The sequence below is a fragment of the Nematolebias whitei genome, chromosome 7 (assembly GCF_014905685.2).
Source record: "Nematolebias whitei isolate Nwh7 chromosome 7, NemWhi1, whole genome shotgun sequence".
Taxonomy (NCBI): Eukaryota; Metazoa; Chordata; class Actinopteri; order Cyprinodontiformes; family Rivulidae; genus Nematolebias; species Nematolebias whitei.
In genome coordinates, this window is record NC_056504.1 from 42,949,584 (window position 1) to 42,966,676 (window position 17,093).

Genomic DNA, 17,093 nt, shown 5'->3' on the forward strand with positions numbered 1-17,093 from the left:
TATACTTATGTGTGTGTATATGAAAAAGTGAAAACAGGTCTGAAATAAAGACTTTAAAAACCAGGTAAGATTTATTATTTTGCCAGATTTCCAACATAAACGGTTAAATTCTTTGTAATCCGTCTATAGTTTTGAACAAAAATGTTCAGTGTTCTTCTTTTAGCTGCCTCCTTCTTCTTCTGCAGGTGTGGCCACAGCGAGCGACCGCGGCCTACTGAATAAAAGCAGTCAGTGTAAAGTGTGTATTATAGGTGCTTCTAAAAATATTAGAATATTATGAAAATGTTAATTTTTGTCAATAATTTTTGGAAAAAAAACTCATATTACACAGATTCATGAAATATCTCAGGGCCTTTATTTCTTGTAATTTTGATGATTATCTGACCTAACCCGTTTTGGACCTTAATTGCTGGTATTTTTATACCTCTCTGTTATTTTTATATATTATGTATGTTCCTTTGTACTGAAACTCTGGCACAACAGTTTCCTGCAGGATCAGTAAAGTTCTATCTTATATCATCTTGTCTTATTATGCCTTACAAATGACAAAAACCCAAAATTCAGTGTCTCATATAATTAGAATATTCCACAACCAGTTTTTGGTCTCTTGTCAGTGTGGGCAGGAGCCAAGTCCTGCTGGAAAATGAAACCAGCATCTCCATAAAGCTCGTCAGCAGAAGGAAGCATGAAGTGCTCTAAAATGTTGGCAGCACGATGGCTCAGTGTTTAGCACTGCTGACTCACAGCAAGAAGGTCCTGGGTTCATTCTCTGGATGGACCTGGGGGTTTTCTGTGTGGAGTTTGCATGTTCTTCTCGTGCTTGCATGGGTTTTCTCCGGGTACTCCAGTTTCTTCCCACTGGTCAAAAACATGCCTTCAGGCCTCCCTTGCAAAAGAGATCTGTGATCTCAGTGGGATTTGCCTGGTTAAATAAAGGTTAATAAATAATGTTCTGGTAGATGCTACATGGACTGTGGACTTCAGAGAACACAGTGGACCAACACCAGCAGAGGACATGGTCCCAAATCATCACCGACTGTGGAAACTTCACTCTGGACTTCAAGCAACGTGGATTCTGGACCTCTCCACTCTTCCTCAGACTCTGGGACCTTGATTTCCAAATGCCTGTGTTCTGAAAAGAGGACACTGGACCACTGAGCAACAGCCCAATTCTTCTCCTCAGCAGGTAAGACACTTCTGACTTGTCTCTGGTTCAGGAGTGGCTGGACTTTATGAATGGGACATTTGTAGTCCAGGAGTTAATCAGCTGATCAGGGTGTGACACCAGGAGTTTACAATTTTAAACTTTTTCATAATATTATAATTTTCTGAGACACTGGATTTTGTTTTTTCATTATTTGTAATACATGATCATCAACATTACAAGAAATAAAGGCTTGAAATATTTCACTTTGTGTAGAAACCATGTAATATATAAGCTTCACTTTCTGAAATGAATGACTTAAAAAAAAAACTTGTTCACGATAGTCTAATTTTTCAGATGCACCTGTGTGTGCAGTGACTCATCAGCTAGTCCTTGCCTTGTTCTTGCTGCTCTCACACAGCTGCAGGCTGGCCAGGATCTGACTCTCGATGGCATGGACCCAGGAGTCCCTCTCCTCGACACTCTGAGCCTCAAAGTGCCACGTCTGGCCGGTGCTGGACACAACCAGGAAGTCAAAGTTCTCCTCATCTGATGTGGACAGAAGGTATTGGTCCAACATGAGAAACGAACCAGTAACTTTGATGTTTCAAGCAACAGTGCAGGTAATAATTCACATCTTGAATTAGGTTTTAAAAAATGTTTTTTTGATGCATGTGAACTGTTCATTGTTGAAAATCTGAAATTTTGAGCTCAAGCTTGTGAAATGGATATTATTTTTATTCATTTTATTTTTTTGCTACAGCAGCTTTATAACAAATGTGACAGGGGGAGATCAACATCAGTATTTTATGGTATAGATGTTATTTATTAACTTACTGTATTCAATTAGATTAAAATCTTGCGCTATTGAAGTTTTGTTTGTTTCAAGCCAGATAAAAAATACAATAACTGTTTTAGGCCTTAAATCCTTTAAGATTTATGTTTAAATGCTAATAGTTTCTCTGGATGCTGCTTTTTATGACTCCAGTCCTCGTAAAAAACTGTGTTGTTATCTTTGACAAACATATTGTTTTAATTCATGTAATAAACAGCAGCTTTTTGTCACTTTTTCTACATTTAAAGCAAAGTGTAAAACTACTTGTTCCAACAAAGTTCAGTCAGGTCATCTGGACAGTTTCTTTTTTTTTGGCTGAGACGTTACAGCCTTCATCCAAAGGACTTCATCAGTCCGAGGAGCCACAACAAACTCAGTCACATAGTGAACCAACCAGTTTGCTGGAGATAAGATGGTTTCTGGGGCCCGCCCAGCGTCCAGATGACCTGACTGAATTATGTTGGATTTTTTTACCTGGATTATTGAGCATGAACTTTGATGATTTGAACTACTTTGGCCTCAGAGGAGTCGACGGGGGAGACAGCGAGCCCCAGAAACCATCTTATCACAAGCAAACTGGTTGGTCAACTATAGTGTGCTGCTTGTGGGACTCAATTTGTTGTGGCTCCCTCCTTGGACTGAAGAAGCCCTTTGGATGAGGGACGAAACATCTCAACAAAAAAAAAAACGTCCAGATGACCTGACTGAACATTGTTGGATTTTTTTACCTGGATTATAGGGCACGAACTTTGATACTTGTTTTAAAGTGACCTCTCGTTTTAACCTTCTTGCCTTGAATTCAGTCTTTCTAGTTTTTTTTCCTGTGAATCACAACATTTTAGTATAAACTGCAAATGACTTTCCAATGTTTTTAATTTGAATATATTTTATATTTATGTTTTGCTTTAGCTCTGAAAAGCACTTCGAGTTGTGTTTGAAAGGTGTTTTACAACGTTGGGTGTAAAAAGTTGTAATATGGCTGAAGGACATTACCCGTCTTGCTCACGTTTCTCAGGCTACCAAAACTTTTGAGTTTCCACATTTTGCGTTTAGCTGCATAAGAAAGGAGAGTGAAAAAAGTTATGCATTCATTTCACAAAAAAACACTATACATATGTTGTCAAATCTGCAATAAATAACACTTTAAAAAAAATCATGAATTACAGATTGTATAAATAAAAAAGCAGTGGATTTAAAGAAAAGGCAGAATGCTGTTTACAAAAACATGTTGGATTTGAATTTTACCGCACCGTCTGCCTGAGCCAAAGTTGCGTCTCCTTTCGGATTTGTGTTCTTCTTTTTCCGGTACTTCTTCCTGTCCGTCAGCGGGGAGGCAGAGCCCACGTCTTTAGTGGAAGAAGAGCTGGAGACTCCCTCAACGGCAGAATCTGAAGCGCAGGAAGAAAAACACAAGTCGTTTCTCTGAAACCAGCGCAAAGTCCAGAACACGCAACCAGAAATCTTTCATGCTGCTCACCAACACCTTGAGCGTGGTTTGATAGTGTGGATGGACACCGCTGCACACCTACGTTACTCCTCAGGAACAGTGAACCTCCCAGTTCCTCCATTTCCTCCACCTGCAGGAGGCTGCTGGCACTGACTGGTGCTGGAGAGATTACAGCAACAATATTTAACATAACCACTGATGCGAACAACAAATGAGACTCATCACAATGAGATGTCATTGAGTTCGTACTAAGAGTTCAAAGAGCTATCTACAGCAGGTAACCTACTGATTGTTTATAAGCTTCCACAGATCTTGCCTACAAAAGATCTGAACTTTCTCTTTAACGAAGCTGAGAATAAACAAATTAATTTTGCTTTGCACAGAAAAGTGGGTCAAAGTTTTTCCAGATGAGATAACTCCTTCTGCTTTCATTAAAGGAGAGGGATAATGTAATTGATTTTGTGTTTTTGTCTGTTAGCAAAATATTTCATAAACTACTGGGTGGATTTTAATTAAAAAAACTCAAAAAGTAATTAATTGATACACATCTACAACTGATTAACTTTTAAAGTCAATCCTAGTCTAGATGGCCGTCAAAGCTTATCAAACTTAGAAAACACAAAGATGTCCGTACCTCAGTCCATTTTATAGATATTGAGCTAAAGTTTGGTGTGGTGGTAGCTGAGAGTCATTTCCAACACACACTGAAACTGCTGCTGACAAATCAAATGTCATCTTAAGTTAAATCTAACAAAGTTAAGTCAGGTCCTCTAGATGGATTATTCTTGTTGAAACGTTTTGCCTAGTTCTGGACGTCAGCAACAAACTGGTTGATCCACTATGAGAAGACGCTTTTTATAAAACTGAGTTTGTTGCAGCTCCTCAGACTGAAGGAGTCTTTTGGTTAAAGCCGAAACGTTTCAAAAAAGAAGAATCTGTCCAGAGGACCTGACTCAATCTTGTTGGATTTTTTTACATGAATTATTGAGCATGAATCAGGATATCTTAAATTACTGTATTTTTTGGACTATAAGGTGCACAAAATCCTTTAATTTTCTCAAAAATCGACAGTGAGTCTTATGTTTGAATTCTGGTTGTGCTTACTGACCTCCAACCGATTTTATGTGGTTATTGTGAATGAGCTGAATAAAGTTTGACTTATCTATTTTGTTTCGCTTAATGCGCCTTGTGTATGAAAACAGACTCGTTTCATTGATATTGTGCCTTGTAGTCTGAAAAATATGGTAAACCTTTGGCATGTAAGACAACTTATGTGTGAATAAAAATACATTTAAAACTGAAAGGAATGTAATATTTTGGTGTTTTATATCACTGAAGTGTGGCATCATTACTCGTGAACAGCTTTCAAATCCATCTCAAAGCAGATCCGTCTATTTTTTTCTTGGCTCGTATTAGCCAAACTATTTTTACTTTATAGTAATAAAAAGTTTCACACGTTGTGGGTATACAGCTGCACTCCGGCATTTGAGTCCGATTTAGTATTACACCAGCACATAGATTTTCTTCTGGTTTATATACATCTCCTAAGGGAAATCTTGCTCCTTCCATCCTGTCATGATGTAATGGAGTGTTTACCCTCAGGTCCCAGCACATCTTTGACCCGCCCGTTAAGCCCAGCCGGGGGGCCGCAAGTGGGCACAGCACGGGGCGGTCGCTTTCCCGGCACCTTCACAGTGACTCGCAGCAGGTCCATCTCTTTCCCCGGGGTGTTCAGCATGTACTCCTATCAACACCAAAGAGCGCAGCGCTGCCGTCAAACATTAGTGTTTTTCCTTCAAGCAGCCATTGTTTCTCAGCACAAATGACTCACGTTGACACTGGAGTGGTAGGACAGTATGCCGTCGTTGGACAGAGTGACATATTTCTTTTTCCACTCTTTGTTGAGCGAGTTCCCACTGCGCTTCAGCAAGATGCCCTGACGGGAACGAAAACAAAGCGAAAAATGAGTATTTACTGCAAACGCCTCGTGCGTTCGTTTCACACATTGTGGTGGCACGAAGAGGCCCAGCTGCCAAAAACACCCACCAGCTATTCATCAGGCCAGCAGCACTTCATCAGTCAACACGATGAAGTCTTACTTTCTGAAATGACTGCTGGAGGAGCGTCCTCGCTGAGGGTCATCAGATACATATCTGTCTCTGTATCGAGCACTCATCGGTGTCTCACCTGTTTGACGGGAATGAAGCGTCCGCTGCCGAAATCTCCCTTACAGTCAGCACTGCGTCTGTTTGAGTCGCTGCCTCGTCGCCCCTGCAGGACACAAAAGGAGAGGAAATACAGACAACGTTGAATGTTACAGTTGAAAAAACATGTTTTTTACAAGATGTCTATCTGGCCAAATATGGCAACAATGCTCAAAAATAATAAACTGTTTTTTCCCACTTTGGAGTAAGCTGTTGGAGGAAGAATCAGTTTTGTTTGGTGTTTCCTCAGACTGATGAAGCCTTCTGGATGGAGGGCCAAATGTCTCAGCACAGAAAAGAGACTGTCCAAATGACCTGACTGGAAATTGTTGGATTTTATATCTGGATTATTGAGCATGGACTTTGGTGTTTAGTCTGTCATTGTTTCTCCTCGTCATTAATCACGACACCCTGTTCTTTTTTGGGATTTGTCAGATCTTTGGCTTCAGTCTTGTTCTACGTTATCCTTCGTGTCTAACCCAAGTTTGACTTTAACATTTTCTCTGTTCAGCCTGCCTTTAAGGTTTCAACGTTGCCTGCTTCTGGAATAGTAGCTGCATTTGGGTCCTAATCTCAAGGTTTGTATCATGCTGCATTTGTTTAGGTGTATGACTCATTCCCCCAGCGTACTTTTGGGGGGTTTTGTCAGAAAAAACTACAAAGATATTCTTGTATTGACAAAAGATTCATTAGTAAATAAAGAATTAGTAAATTAGCACTTACCGCAAATCTGGGGGTGCGTCTCCGAACTCCACGAACTGACCCGGGCCCAGCACTGTCCAGTTTCTCACCCCTTAAAGTTCTCCCAATCTCTTTGTGGCTGATCACCGGGGTGGAGGGAAGAGATGAGGAGTAATCACTGCTCTGACCACCATTACTGGCCTTCAGGAAGGAAAACGTCAAAGCAGGGGGAAAGAACGTTTTGAACAGCAAGGGCAACAGATAATAAACAGCAGACGTTCTGTTGGGTTCTTACCTGTCCTGGAAAGACTCCAGACACTGGTGTGGAGCCACCAGAGTGACTGGGAGAGTTGGGAAGAGACTTACAGGAAGCCAGTAGAGCGGCTTGCTTCTTGGCCGCCATGATCTTCTGAGCAGCTGTGGACAAAACAGAACACAACATCCAGATTCATACAGCTTCTGTTGCAGCTTCCTTCATTTCTCATCTTGCTTTGACGCACCATCGTTGAAGACTCGGTTCACATTGAGGCCGTACGTGGCGCAGGTTTCGTAGTAAGTGCAGCGACGCACATCTGAGCAAAGCTGTCTGGCCTTGGCGTCGTCTATCACCCTGGAGTTGGTGCTGCTGATCTTATCTAGAAAACCACAACATCTCAAGGTCCCACGTGCAAGCTTTTGTCCAAAAGTGCATGCCGTGTGGGACAGTCTTACCCTGAGTGCCAACGACTACAAAAGGTATCTCAGAGACAGGCCGGTGCATGGCAAGCTGATGGTAGAATTTATAAACCTCCTGGAAGCTGGCCTCGTTTTCCAAGCTGAAGACCAAGATGACGGCATCCACCCAGCTTGCAAACTAAAGACAGGGAACAATCAGGCTGATAGTAGGTTCTAAAAGTTTTTCTTGATAAATAAGTTTAGGTCAGTTTCCAACCTACCTGAGCTCCTGGGAGTTCGGTCTCCTCTCTGATTATAATCAGGTGACTCTGTCCGTCCACCAGCACGTCCTTAATGTATTGCCGTCCTGGTTGTGAAACAAAAATTATGACTTTGCAAACTTAACTGTTGCAGCAGCTGATCTATACCTGCTAAATGATATACACCTGTTGTAATAGACCCCAGAATGAACACATGCACAGCACTTCTAAGCACTAGCACCAAGCATCTGAAGGCATGAAGCCCAAGAAAAGACAATTGTAGAGAAGTACAAATCAGATCAGGGTTGGGTTATTAATAAAAAAATCCCAGAACCCTAAACATCCTGTGGAGCACCATTAAATCCATTATTAGACAATGGAAAGATGATATCCATTGCAGTAAACCTGCCATGGGAAGGTTGTCCACCAAAACTCATGGGCATTAAAACAGGGAAAGGACGACAATAAAAGAAACATCCATAAGGTCAAAGATAACCCTGATGGAGCTGGACAGCTCTTCTGCAGAGATGATCGTATCGTTGGACTGGTTTTTAATTTGTTCCTCGAACATATAGAGGAAGACGTTGTGGTCAGATGAGGCCACAACTGAACATTAGGACCATCAAGGGAAATGCCATGTTTGAGGTAATTGTGCTGAGAACACCATCCTCACAGTGAAGCATGGTGGTGGCAGCACCATGCTATGGTTTTCCTTTCAGCAGGGGCTAAGACAGGTCAGAGTTAAAGGAAAGGTGAGTAAAACATAGAGATTTGAGACAGGCACTGAGGTTCACCTCCCAGCAGGACAATGACCCCGAACACTCCACTGAAGCAACAGTCCAGTGGTTTTAGGAGAACCAGTTAAAGTCTTGTACTGATCCCAGACCTCAATCTACCTGAGAATCTCTGGTATGATTTAAAGATTGTTGGATACAAGCAGCGTCCATCCAACCTGAAGGTGCTGGAGCAGTTTGGTCATCAAGGTTGGATAAAAGCTCAAGGTTAGCTGTGCCAAGGTCATGGAGACAAACCTGCAGACTTGATGTTGTAACTGCTGCAAAAGGTGGACTTTGGAGGGGCGGACAACATATGTACGCTCAGTTTTCTTACATTCAACTTAAACATTAAATTAATTTCCACATTGTCATGCAACAAATTAGAGAGAAGACCATAGGGGTGAATACTTTTACAATCCTCTGGTTAAAACCCAGTGGTCACAGAAAAACCCACAGACACGAATAAAAAAAGCTGAACCAACCCTCAGCATTCTCCACTGGAAGATAACTTCCTGTTAAGTGTCTGTGGACAAGAGCAGACTTCCCACTGCACAGACCTCCCAAAACACCCTACAGAACACAAACACACACAGCGTCAGCATAAAATCCAGCTGAGGTTTGTCAACGCTGTCGTCATGTCTTCAGGATTACCAGGTGAAGTTCTTGCACAGCTTGACTCATGGTCCATTCTGGATTGCTGGTGCATACAACTGAAGATAGGCAGCAATGTAAAAAAAGAGAGAAAAAGTAAATTAATTAATTCATTATAAGCTGAAAAGATATGTGACACATTGCTTTCACAAAAATCGAACACTTAAGAGGTCACGCTGGTTTTGATTGTAGATTTAAAATCCAGAGTTCAGCCTTACATCCATGTGAATGATTGTTTCACATTCATGAAATTCCCTCGAGGCACTCCAGACTTATTACGTTCATGAGAACTGAAAACAAACAAAACTGATAAACCAAAAGACCTTGCTTTTGGTCAAGGTACAAACCAAAGCGAGTCACTAATAAGTAAATACAAAAGTGACTGATACTCATGTTAGGGCTTAATTTGAACCGGATCCTGCCGGAACAGGATCTGGGAACTTGACTGGGTGTGTTCGGGTAACCGTTTGCTTGGATCTGGTAATCTCAGGTTTACCAATAATAAAGTTATGAACAAATATGACTGCCTTGAATGAATAAAACTTATAGTGAATATGTAAATTGAAAATAATTACATAAACACTCATTTTAAACACAACAGCCACTTGCAAGTTTCTTAATATCACATACGAGCTGCTCCTTCAAGTAGCATTTCCGCTTCTGCCCTTAAAAAAATCCTCCAGCCCTAAAAGAGTGGAAGAGGTGCCTGGAGGTTCCACATGTGGAGTCAGATAACAGGACAGTGAATTCAGCGGAGAAGAGAGGCTCAGAACCATCAAGTAAAGGGGATGGATGACAACAGTGGACAACAACGACAACAATAGACAATCATAGAAGAGCCATACAGATAAAAAAAAAATAAAAATTAAAATAAGATGGTAAAAAAAAACAAACAGCTAGATTAAAAAAAAATAGTGACTGTTAAATTCACATTTTTGTGGCCCACGTACGAAAGCGTTTGGACACCCCTGACTTAGGGTGAACCAGTTCTTGTGATACAAGAGGGCAACGTTGAACAGTTATCTGGTCCTATAAGTTGAGATTTTCACTAATTTTATGTTCATAAAGATGCTTTCTTTCTTAAAATAAGCAATTTCCATGTAAAGTTAGGGGGCAGAAAAAAAATAGTCCAAATAAAAGTTCTTGTGTTCAGATATTTTAGGACTGATCCAAAGGTTCACCTGTTTATTGTCAGTGATTCCAGATGTTTTTTTTTACTTGTGCCCCTGCAGTCACACAGAGTTTCTGCTTTGGCAACCACGAATCAATAGTTTAAACATCTGCCTTTGTGTCAACAGAAATCTAAATAACCCGGATCGGTTTATTGCTTCTGGATGTTACTGTAAAGAAACAGAAATCACTACACTGCACAATACACAAAGGGACGCACTGCTCAGTTAACAAGTTGTAAACTGTTTGCAGAATATAAAACAATAAAAAAAAATATATATAATTTCATATGAACTCACTGCAGATGAAGGCTTTGATAGGTTCCTAGAGCATTTAAACAGAAAAAAACAAAAACATTTTGGTTGACCTGTTAGCACAGAGTGCATGTTGTGGACGACTCTCAACTACCACCACATCAAATTTTAGCTCAGTTTTTACAAAACGCACTGAATAAAAGTCATGTTTGTGTTTTCAAGGGTCGACTGGCTGTGGCAGTCATCCTAAATCAGGTTTTTATTAAAGACAGTCATTTTGTTCACGAGATATTTTGCTAACAGACTGACATGTGCAAAGACAGATACAGGCACGTTATTGCTGCTTTTCAAGGAGGCAAGAAATTTTCAAAAAAGCGTTGTGACTGTCAATCATTTGATATTTAAAATATAAGCTTCTTTTTTTCTCACTGCTATTTTATAAAGATACACATTTTGGTAATGATTTTTCTGTATCGAGCCGAACATATTGTTCTATTTGATAAATGAACATTGAATAAAACAGAACAAAGAGAGAAACTGGTTACAGATGTGCACCGACGCCGTATCATCAGGCGCTGACACAGATACAGTTTGTGTAGTCACGTCGGGAAGCTGCCAGGTCACGTTGTTCCGGGCGGTTCTGCAGCGTCGGCCCGGTTCTCCAGGGAAACAGGTTCTAACTTTAAGCACCGCCACAACCCACACAACCCAAACACTCTCCCCTCATCCCCATCTTGGGCAATCCCACACACCCAGATCCCCTCCGTCGAGAGCGTCACGGCGAGGACCGAGCAGCATCTTTCACGGCTTGCTGTTGCCATGGCAACTCCGTTTTCCAGAAGCCTCCAAGCCTGAGTCTCTATACAATAAAAAACGGCCTCTCATGGATACAGAGATTTGTGTGAGAGGCGTCGAGGCGTGATGTCCACCTGTGCACACATGGCGCTATGTCACCTTATTTTTTTCTGGGTGCTGACCCATATTCTTATTCGATATCAACCGTCATCTGATTGGTGAATTTTCTCCGGACGTACTGTGATTACAGGCTCATCGTGACACAACCCTCACACACTTCACATACTCTCAAATACAACGTGACGCTGACAAAATGAATGGGCTCCATTGGAAGGCTGATTAACTCCACGCACAGAGCCGGAAGTGGCAGGTTCCCACTCCCCTCGCCCTGCCATGAACACAGCTCTGTGTATCCCCAACCTTAATTATTCATGTCCCACTTACTCCTGACAAATTATTCAGAGCTCACTCTAATCCTACACTCCCTGTCAAAAGATCACCTATGTGTACATGCTCATTAATTTCATTCAATGAGAATTCAAATTTCATCCAGTTACATCGATTTCTTTCGTTTCGGAAAAAAAAATGCATGAGTTTGACACAGCTGTAATGTTTAATTGACAAGCAGGCTTTGTGTATTTCTCATTTGTAAAAGAACAAAGAAATATGTTGCATAATGTTGATTGATACGTTAGTTTTTAATATATATGATCGTCTATGTTTAAAATCTGTTCACATCAGTCTGTTTTTGACAGACTCAGAGGAGTCCGACACTTTAAACACGTTTCTGTTGGACCCAGTGGATCTTAAAACAGTTTGTTTCAGCAAAAATGATCAACTTATCATTTTATAATGCAACTACGACTGAACAGTTTGAATGTTTATGAAGGATTCACACTATTGTGATCCTTTTTTCTCAAGTACATTTTTCTGTGCGATTCTCATTTGGCAGTTTTCAAACTATTTCAACAAATCATAAATCAAAACTTTCAGCTCTTTCAGGACAATCCCGCTATGACTTTTGCTATTGGTGAAACTTTAGCTTTTTGAAATGTTTAGCCTTTTCTGCCATTTTTTTTCTCATAGAAAATGAATTGAGCTCATCCTTCAAATTGTTAGATATGTTTACAACATTTAATGCTCCTTTTAAATTTTGTTCTGCTTTAGCTTCTTTCAGCTTCCTTATGCAAATTTAAACATTTTTTCAGCTACATTCAACTACTTTCAGCTGTTTTGTGCTCGTTTCAGCTTCTTCTTGGTAACTAAAACATTTTTTGTGCTTCTTCTAACTTCTTTCTGCTAATTTCAGCTTATTATGTGAGCTTCAGCTTATTTCTGCGAGTTTCAGCTACTATTTAGCTGTTTATGCTAATTTAAGCTTTTTCAGCTAATTCCACATTTTTGGCACTCATTTAAACTTTTTTCAGTCTAGTTCAGCAAAAATGTGCTCTGTCCACCTCCTTCTGGTGATTTATGCTTCTTTCTGATTCTTAAACTACTTTTCAGCTGTTTTGAGCTAATTTCAGTTTTTTCAGATAATTTCCGTATATTTGTGCTCAGTTCTGCTTCTTTCAGCCTAATTGTGCAAACATATTTTCTTTCTGCTTTATTCTGCTAAATTAAGCTTGTTCTACCTTTTCACGCCCCCTATTTATTTTTGTGTTTTTAGCAAAATTCAGCTGTTTTCAAATAAGTTCAAGTTTTTCATGGTAATTTTTGATACTTACAACCTAATTAACTTATTTATGGTCATTTCAGTTTGTTATGCTCCTTGCAGCTTTTTTCCTGCTAGTTGCAGCTTTTTAGCTATTTCAGCTACTATTCACCTGTTGTATGCTAATTTTAGCTTTTTCAGCTAATTTCAGGTTGTTGTTTTTTAAGCTCATGTCAGCTCTTTCCACTTCCTTCTGCTAGTTTAAGCTTCTTTCTGCCTATTCCGGCTACTTTTTGCTAATTTCAGCTGTTTATCAACAAGTTCTTCAGAATAAGCATTCACACTGCATTTTTGCAGGAAATGCGATTTCTCTACTTATATTTATATTTGTCTTGAGCAATTGATGATTTAGTTAGAACAATGACAAAATAAGAAAAATTACTCATGACGGTATTGTTGAAACTTCAAGCTAAAATATTTAGTTTCTTTTGACCAAATCCTGAAAATATCTTAATTACTATATCCAATAAAATAAGTTATAGGACAAATAATCACAACTGAGCTCCGTGAAAGTGAAAATGTTCGATAACCGTGCTTAAAAATGATCCGAGGTAAAAAGCAAAGTATTTATTTTTGACTAACAGTTTTTTGGTTTATAAGTGAAAAGATTCAGCTAAATCTGAATTCTGGTTCGTTCATTTCTATTTGGCTTTATGTCAAATGTTTACAACTCTTATCGTTGAGCTGCATTTCAAAAGGCTGCAGCTTCATTAAATCTGATAAACGGAGTAATCTACAAGTAATTTTGGAGGATTTACACATTTTGTATCAGACACACAGACCTCAGAACAGTAAAGAAAGAGTAAAAAAAAAATTGAAGAAAATTGTTAAACGGTGTTAGTTTTATAATTAAACGAGCATTTCTTTAAGAAATGCACATTGTTTACAACTTTGCACGCCAAAGTTTGAAAAAAGCTCCATTTGTGCTCAAAGTATGTGATACAAACGACTCTCAGCCACTACCACTCCAAATTTTAACTCCATTTTTGTAGCACTGCTTGGCTTCAATCCATTTTTGTTTTGAGTAATTTTGAGTAGTTGGGGTGGCCATCTTGAATCAGGCTGACCTCAAAAGTTAATGAGATGTAGATTTACATCCAATGATTACTTTCTGAGAGTTTCATTAAAATATGTCCAGTGAGTAATGAGATATTTTGCTAACAGACAGACAGGACTGACTCCAACAGTTAATGGTAAAGTTTTAATGCGTGATCTGATAGTATAAGTTAGAGATGACCCTCGGCTACTTCCACGCTAAATTTTTGCTCAGTTTTTATAAAATTAAATGAGTTGGAGCCATTTCTGTGTTGATAAGGTTAATTAGCTGTGGCGTCCATCTTGAACTGGATTAACTACAGAAGTTAATCAGATGAACATCCAATGATTTCATAAAAATTTTGTTAACAGACAAGCACTCACACAAGCAGTTTTTTTTTTAAAACACATTTTATGACAGCGGGCGATAGTTCAAAAAATCTGAAGCTGTTCACTCCTCAAGTTTTCGGTCACATCTCGTTTATGTCGACTTGTGGATTTATTGTAAACTTGAAAAAAAAAATCACAGATGCCACTTTAAAAAAAAAAAAATCTAAATCAACCAATCTATGTAATTTTACGTGAAGTAAAATGGTCTCGGCAGCTTTTATTCACCCCATGGACCAAACGTGACCACAGTTTTCTCCACCTTTCTCAAAGTAAATGTTTTCACATCAGATAGAATCGGTTTTCTGATTTTTGCAAGACGTGTAGTTTTAATCCTGATGTCATTCAGTAGAGGAAGTGTGACGACGTCTGACATGTGCCGGGAACGTTACCGTTCTGCATGCGTGACACGCTCTTACCTTCCTCCTCACTCGAGCCCCTCTCCACAGCCGGGTACTGCGGGGGTGTGACGGTGGCGCTCGGTGACCCAGCTGTGCTCTTGGTAAAAATCCCACTGATGAACTTGAGCATCTTGCGATCACGAGGAGGAGCTCGCTGGATTGTTCCTCCCTGACCCTCCTTCCCTTTCTTTAAGTCCTCGGGGTAAGAGTGCAGGTCGCTGTTGTCGAGGGTACAACTTGTACCTTTTCTCGGAGGCCTGGTCACATCGGGGGCCGGAGGTGCAGGTAAAGACACGGACACTGCCTTATATCGCTCGCCCTGAGGGCTGTCCCGGGTCTTCACCCCTGAGAACCCTCCGCTGATGGGAGCTCCCGGCCGGATGAGCGTCCCACGGCCGTCGCTGTCGGCCCAGGATGCCCTGTAAGGCCCCAGAGTCGTGGCCGCCATCAGCGGAGGCTGGTTGTCCCTTCGCTCTAAAGTTTTGGCCGAGTGATACGAGCTTGTGTTGAGCTCCCTCCAACATGTGGAGTTCCCTCCTGCGTGTGGCCTCATCACGACTTGGGGAAGCTGGCCGATCTGCTGCGAGGCAGAAAAGGGGAGACTGGAACGTGAGCGGGTGTTCAAGTCTCCTCCGTTTTCCCCCTTTAGGAACAGGGCAGGAGGCTCCCGGTACAACTCTGTCTTAGGGCGTAAGGCATCTGAGCGGGGCCCCTCTCTGCGCATGGGCCCCTCAGAGAAAGTTCCCCCATACACTTTAACCATTTGCCTGGCGGGTGGATGTATAAAAACTGGATCTTTGCTCTTTCCAACCGGTACAACGTCTTTTTGGAGCGCCTCCTTCCTCTCAGGCTTATCCCTGTTCTCAGTCGGGCTCCCATACTTGACGTGATGCACTTGTTCCACTTCCTCCTCCACCTGTGCGATTTCCTTCCCCCCTACTTCCAAACACAAAGGTCCTTTCTCCTTTTCAGGGGCATCGCTCACGCTCTCCTTGTTCTTCTCCTCCTTATCCTTCTTAGGGCTCCCTTCCCCCTCTGGAGGGCCCTCCGACTGGTTCCCTGCGACATCCTCTGGCACGGCCTCAACCTTCACCAGAGTGAGGGAGATGAGGTAGGTGGTGCGCCGCTGCGTGCTGCCTGCTTGGCTCATTGGGACAGCAGACCTCAGCGTGGTGGCACCTGCTCTCTGACCTCACAGGATCTGCACACCTCAGTCATGGCAACAGGGCTGAAACAGAGGAAACACAAAATCCATCAATCGAACTCGTTATGTGACATCAGGCTGCTGGAATAACAACAACAATAATAATAATAATAATAAACATATCAAACATGGAATCAGTTGGAAAAACGGACATTTACATATATTCGAAGAGCTGACCCAGTGGTTAAACAAGTCTAGACTGTTTTTTTTAAAGCCTCCATTATTCCTCTTCAGTACACACCACTACAACTGGTGTCCACCACCAGTTCATTCACAATCTTTCCCTTTATGCCTTTTCTTTTTTTAAATTTTGTCCTAATCTGAAAATAGACATGCAGTCAGATTAAATAAGACATTTTGTTTTTCCTCTGAGTCTGTGCCTTAGATCGCAGCCTGGAATTATGCAACAGTCTGTACCCTCGGCTGATCCGTTTTCTTGCCTAGATTATAATGAATGCAGATTGAATAAATGCCACTTTATGGTACGGTGTGTGTCTGAGCTTCAACCCCCCCTCCTATATCATACCTTCATTTTATTCCAGTAGAATATCCATTCGCAGCTCCGTGTATGTTTGATGGGATGAATTCATCCTGCCATGAGAACGCCACTCAAATCAAATGGCATATCAAAGGAGGCTGATAGAAAAACCGCCTGATGATGAACCCAAGATTTTTCAAGAACAGTAAATAGGAAAGAGGGGAAAAAAATGGAAATCATTCAATTGTCACGAAGCGTCTGGCAAGTGGAGCCTCCGTTCGACAATGTCATGCACAGAATAATGTGCACGGTGCGAGGGTCACTGAGAGATGCTCAAACATCTGTTGTTGCGCTTGCAGAAAGGAAGAAAAGGGGGATCAAGTAGCCGGATTCAGGGGTCCAAGCGATGCTTTCTTGTGCCCGTATCCCTCATCCGGAGAGCAGCTCCTCTTGGTCACTGCATCCTCTCCTCCGAGAGCCTCATCCAATTAGCAAGTCAATAAAATGTGTCTGTGAGGCAGAGGAAGCCCAGTAGCTCACCAAAGCCTGCCCCTCCTCCTTTGTCCCCCCCTCCTTCTCTTCTTCTTCTCGCTGCCACTGAAGCCTTGCAGCTCTCCTCTACCCCACCGTCAGCCTGCTGCACAACCAGCCTTGCACAGGATGCAGCTCCAGCAATTAGACTGGGAGTAAGAGGCGGCAGCAGTGGTGGTCCCTGCCCACGTTCATCAGATTTGTCTCTTATCTGTGCCGACACAACAAACGAGACAGGGGGTGCAAAAAGAGAGAGGGTTAGGAATCAGCTCTGCTCCTGCCACAGCCTCTGTGCTGTCTCCAGCTTCTTTCAGCTCCCAGTTTCTCCCCGATTTTTACTCCATGTTCCCTGTGAAAGTACAGCTGAGGACACGCAGCATGGACAAATCTGAAGTGAAATCAAATTAAAGATGAACAAATTGTAATAAGAAGGAACAATTTATGTGCACAGAAGTATATAAATGTGATCAAA

At 41.3% G+C, this 17,093-nt stretch overlaps 1 protein-coding gene across 1 annotated transcript in view; it reads right to left on the reverse strand.

Annotated features, from left to right (window-relative positions):
• LOC119412588 (arf-GAP with GTPase, ANK repeat and PH domain-containing protein 1) overlaps positions 1–16,257 on the reverse strand; it is a 22,058-nt gene extending 5,801 nt beyond the window's left edge. The window contains exons 1-16 of the mRNA XM_037679619.1: positions 16,139–16,257; positions 14,427–15,636; positions 8,653–8,711; positions 8,484–8,571; positions 7,247–7,332; positions 7,023–7,164; positions 6,812–6,946; positions 6,607–6,728; positions 6,354–6,512; positions 5,614–5,697; positions 5,258–5,362; positions 5,023–5,170; positions 3,457–3,585; positions 3,230–3,367; positions 2,973–3,032; positions 1,542–1,693 (exon numbers count right to left, since the gene is read on the reverse strand). Of these exons, the coding sequence (XP_037535547.1) occupies positions 1,542–1,693; positions 2,973–3,032; positions 3,230–3,367; positions 3,457–3,585; positions 5,023–5,170; positions 5,258–5,362; positions 5,614–5,697; positions 6,354–6,512; positions 6,607–6,728; positions 6,812–6,946; positions 7,023–7,164; positions 7,247–7,332; positions 8,484–8,571; positions 8,653–8,711; positions 14,427–15,558 (2,739 nt within the window). The 5' untranslated portion in view covers positions 15,559–15,636; positions 16,139–16,257. The remainder of the gene's footprint in view (positions 1–1,541; positions 1,694–2,972; positions 3,033–3,229; positions 3,368–3,456; positions 3,586–5,022; positions 5,171–5,257; positions 5,363–5,613; positions 5,698–6,353; positions 6,513–6,606; positions 6,729–6,811; positions 6,947–7,022; positions 7,165–7,246; positions 7,333–8,483; positions 8,572–8,652; positions 8,712–14,426; positions 15,637–16,138) is intronic.
• Positions 16,258–17,093: the final 836 nt, after the last annotated feature.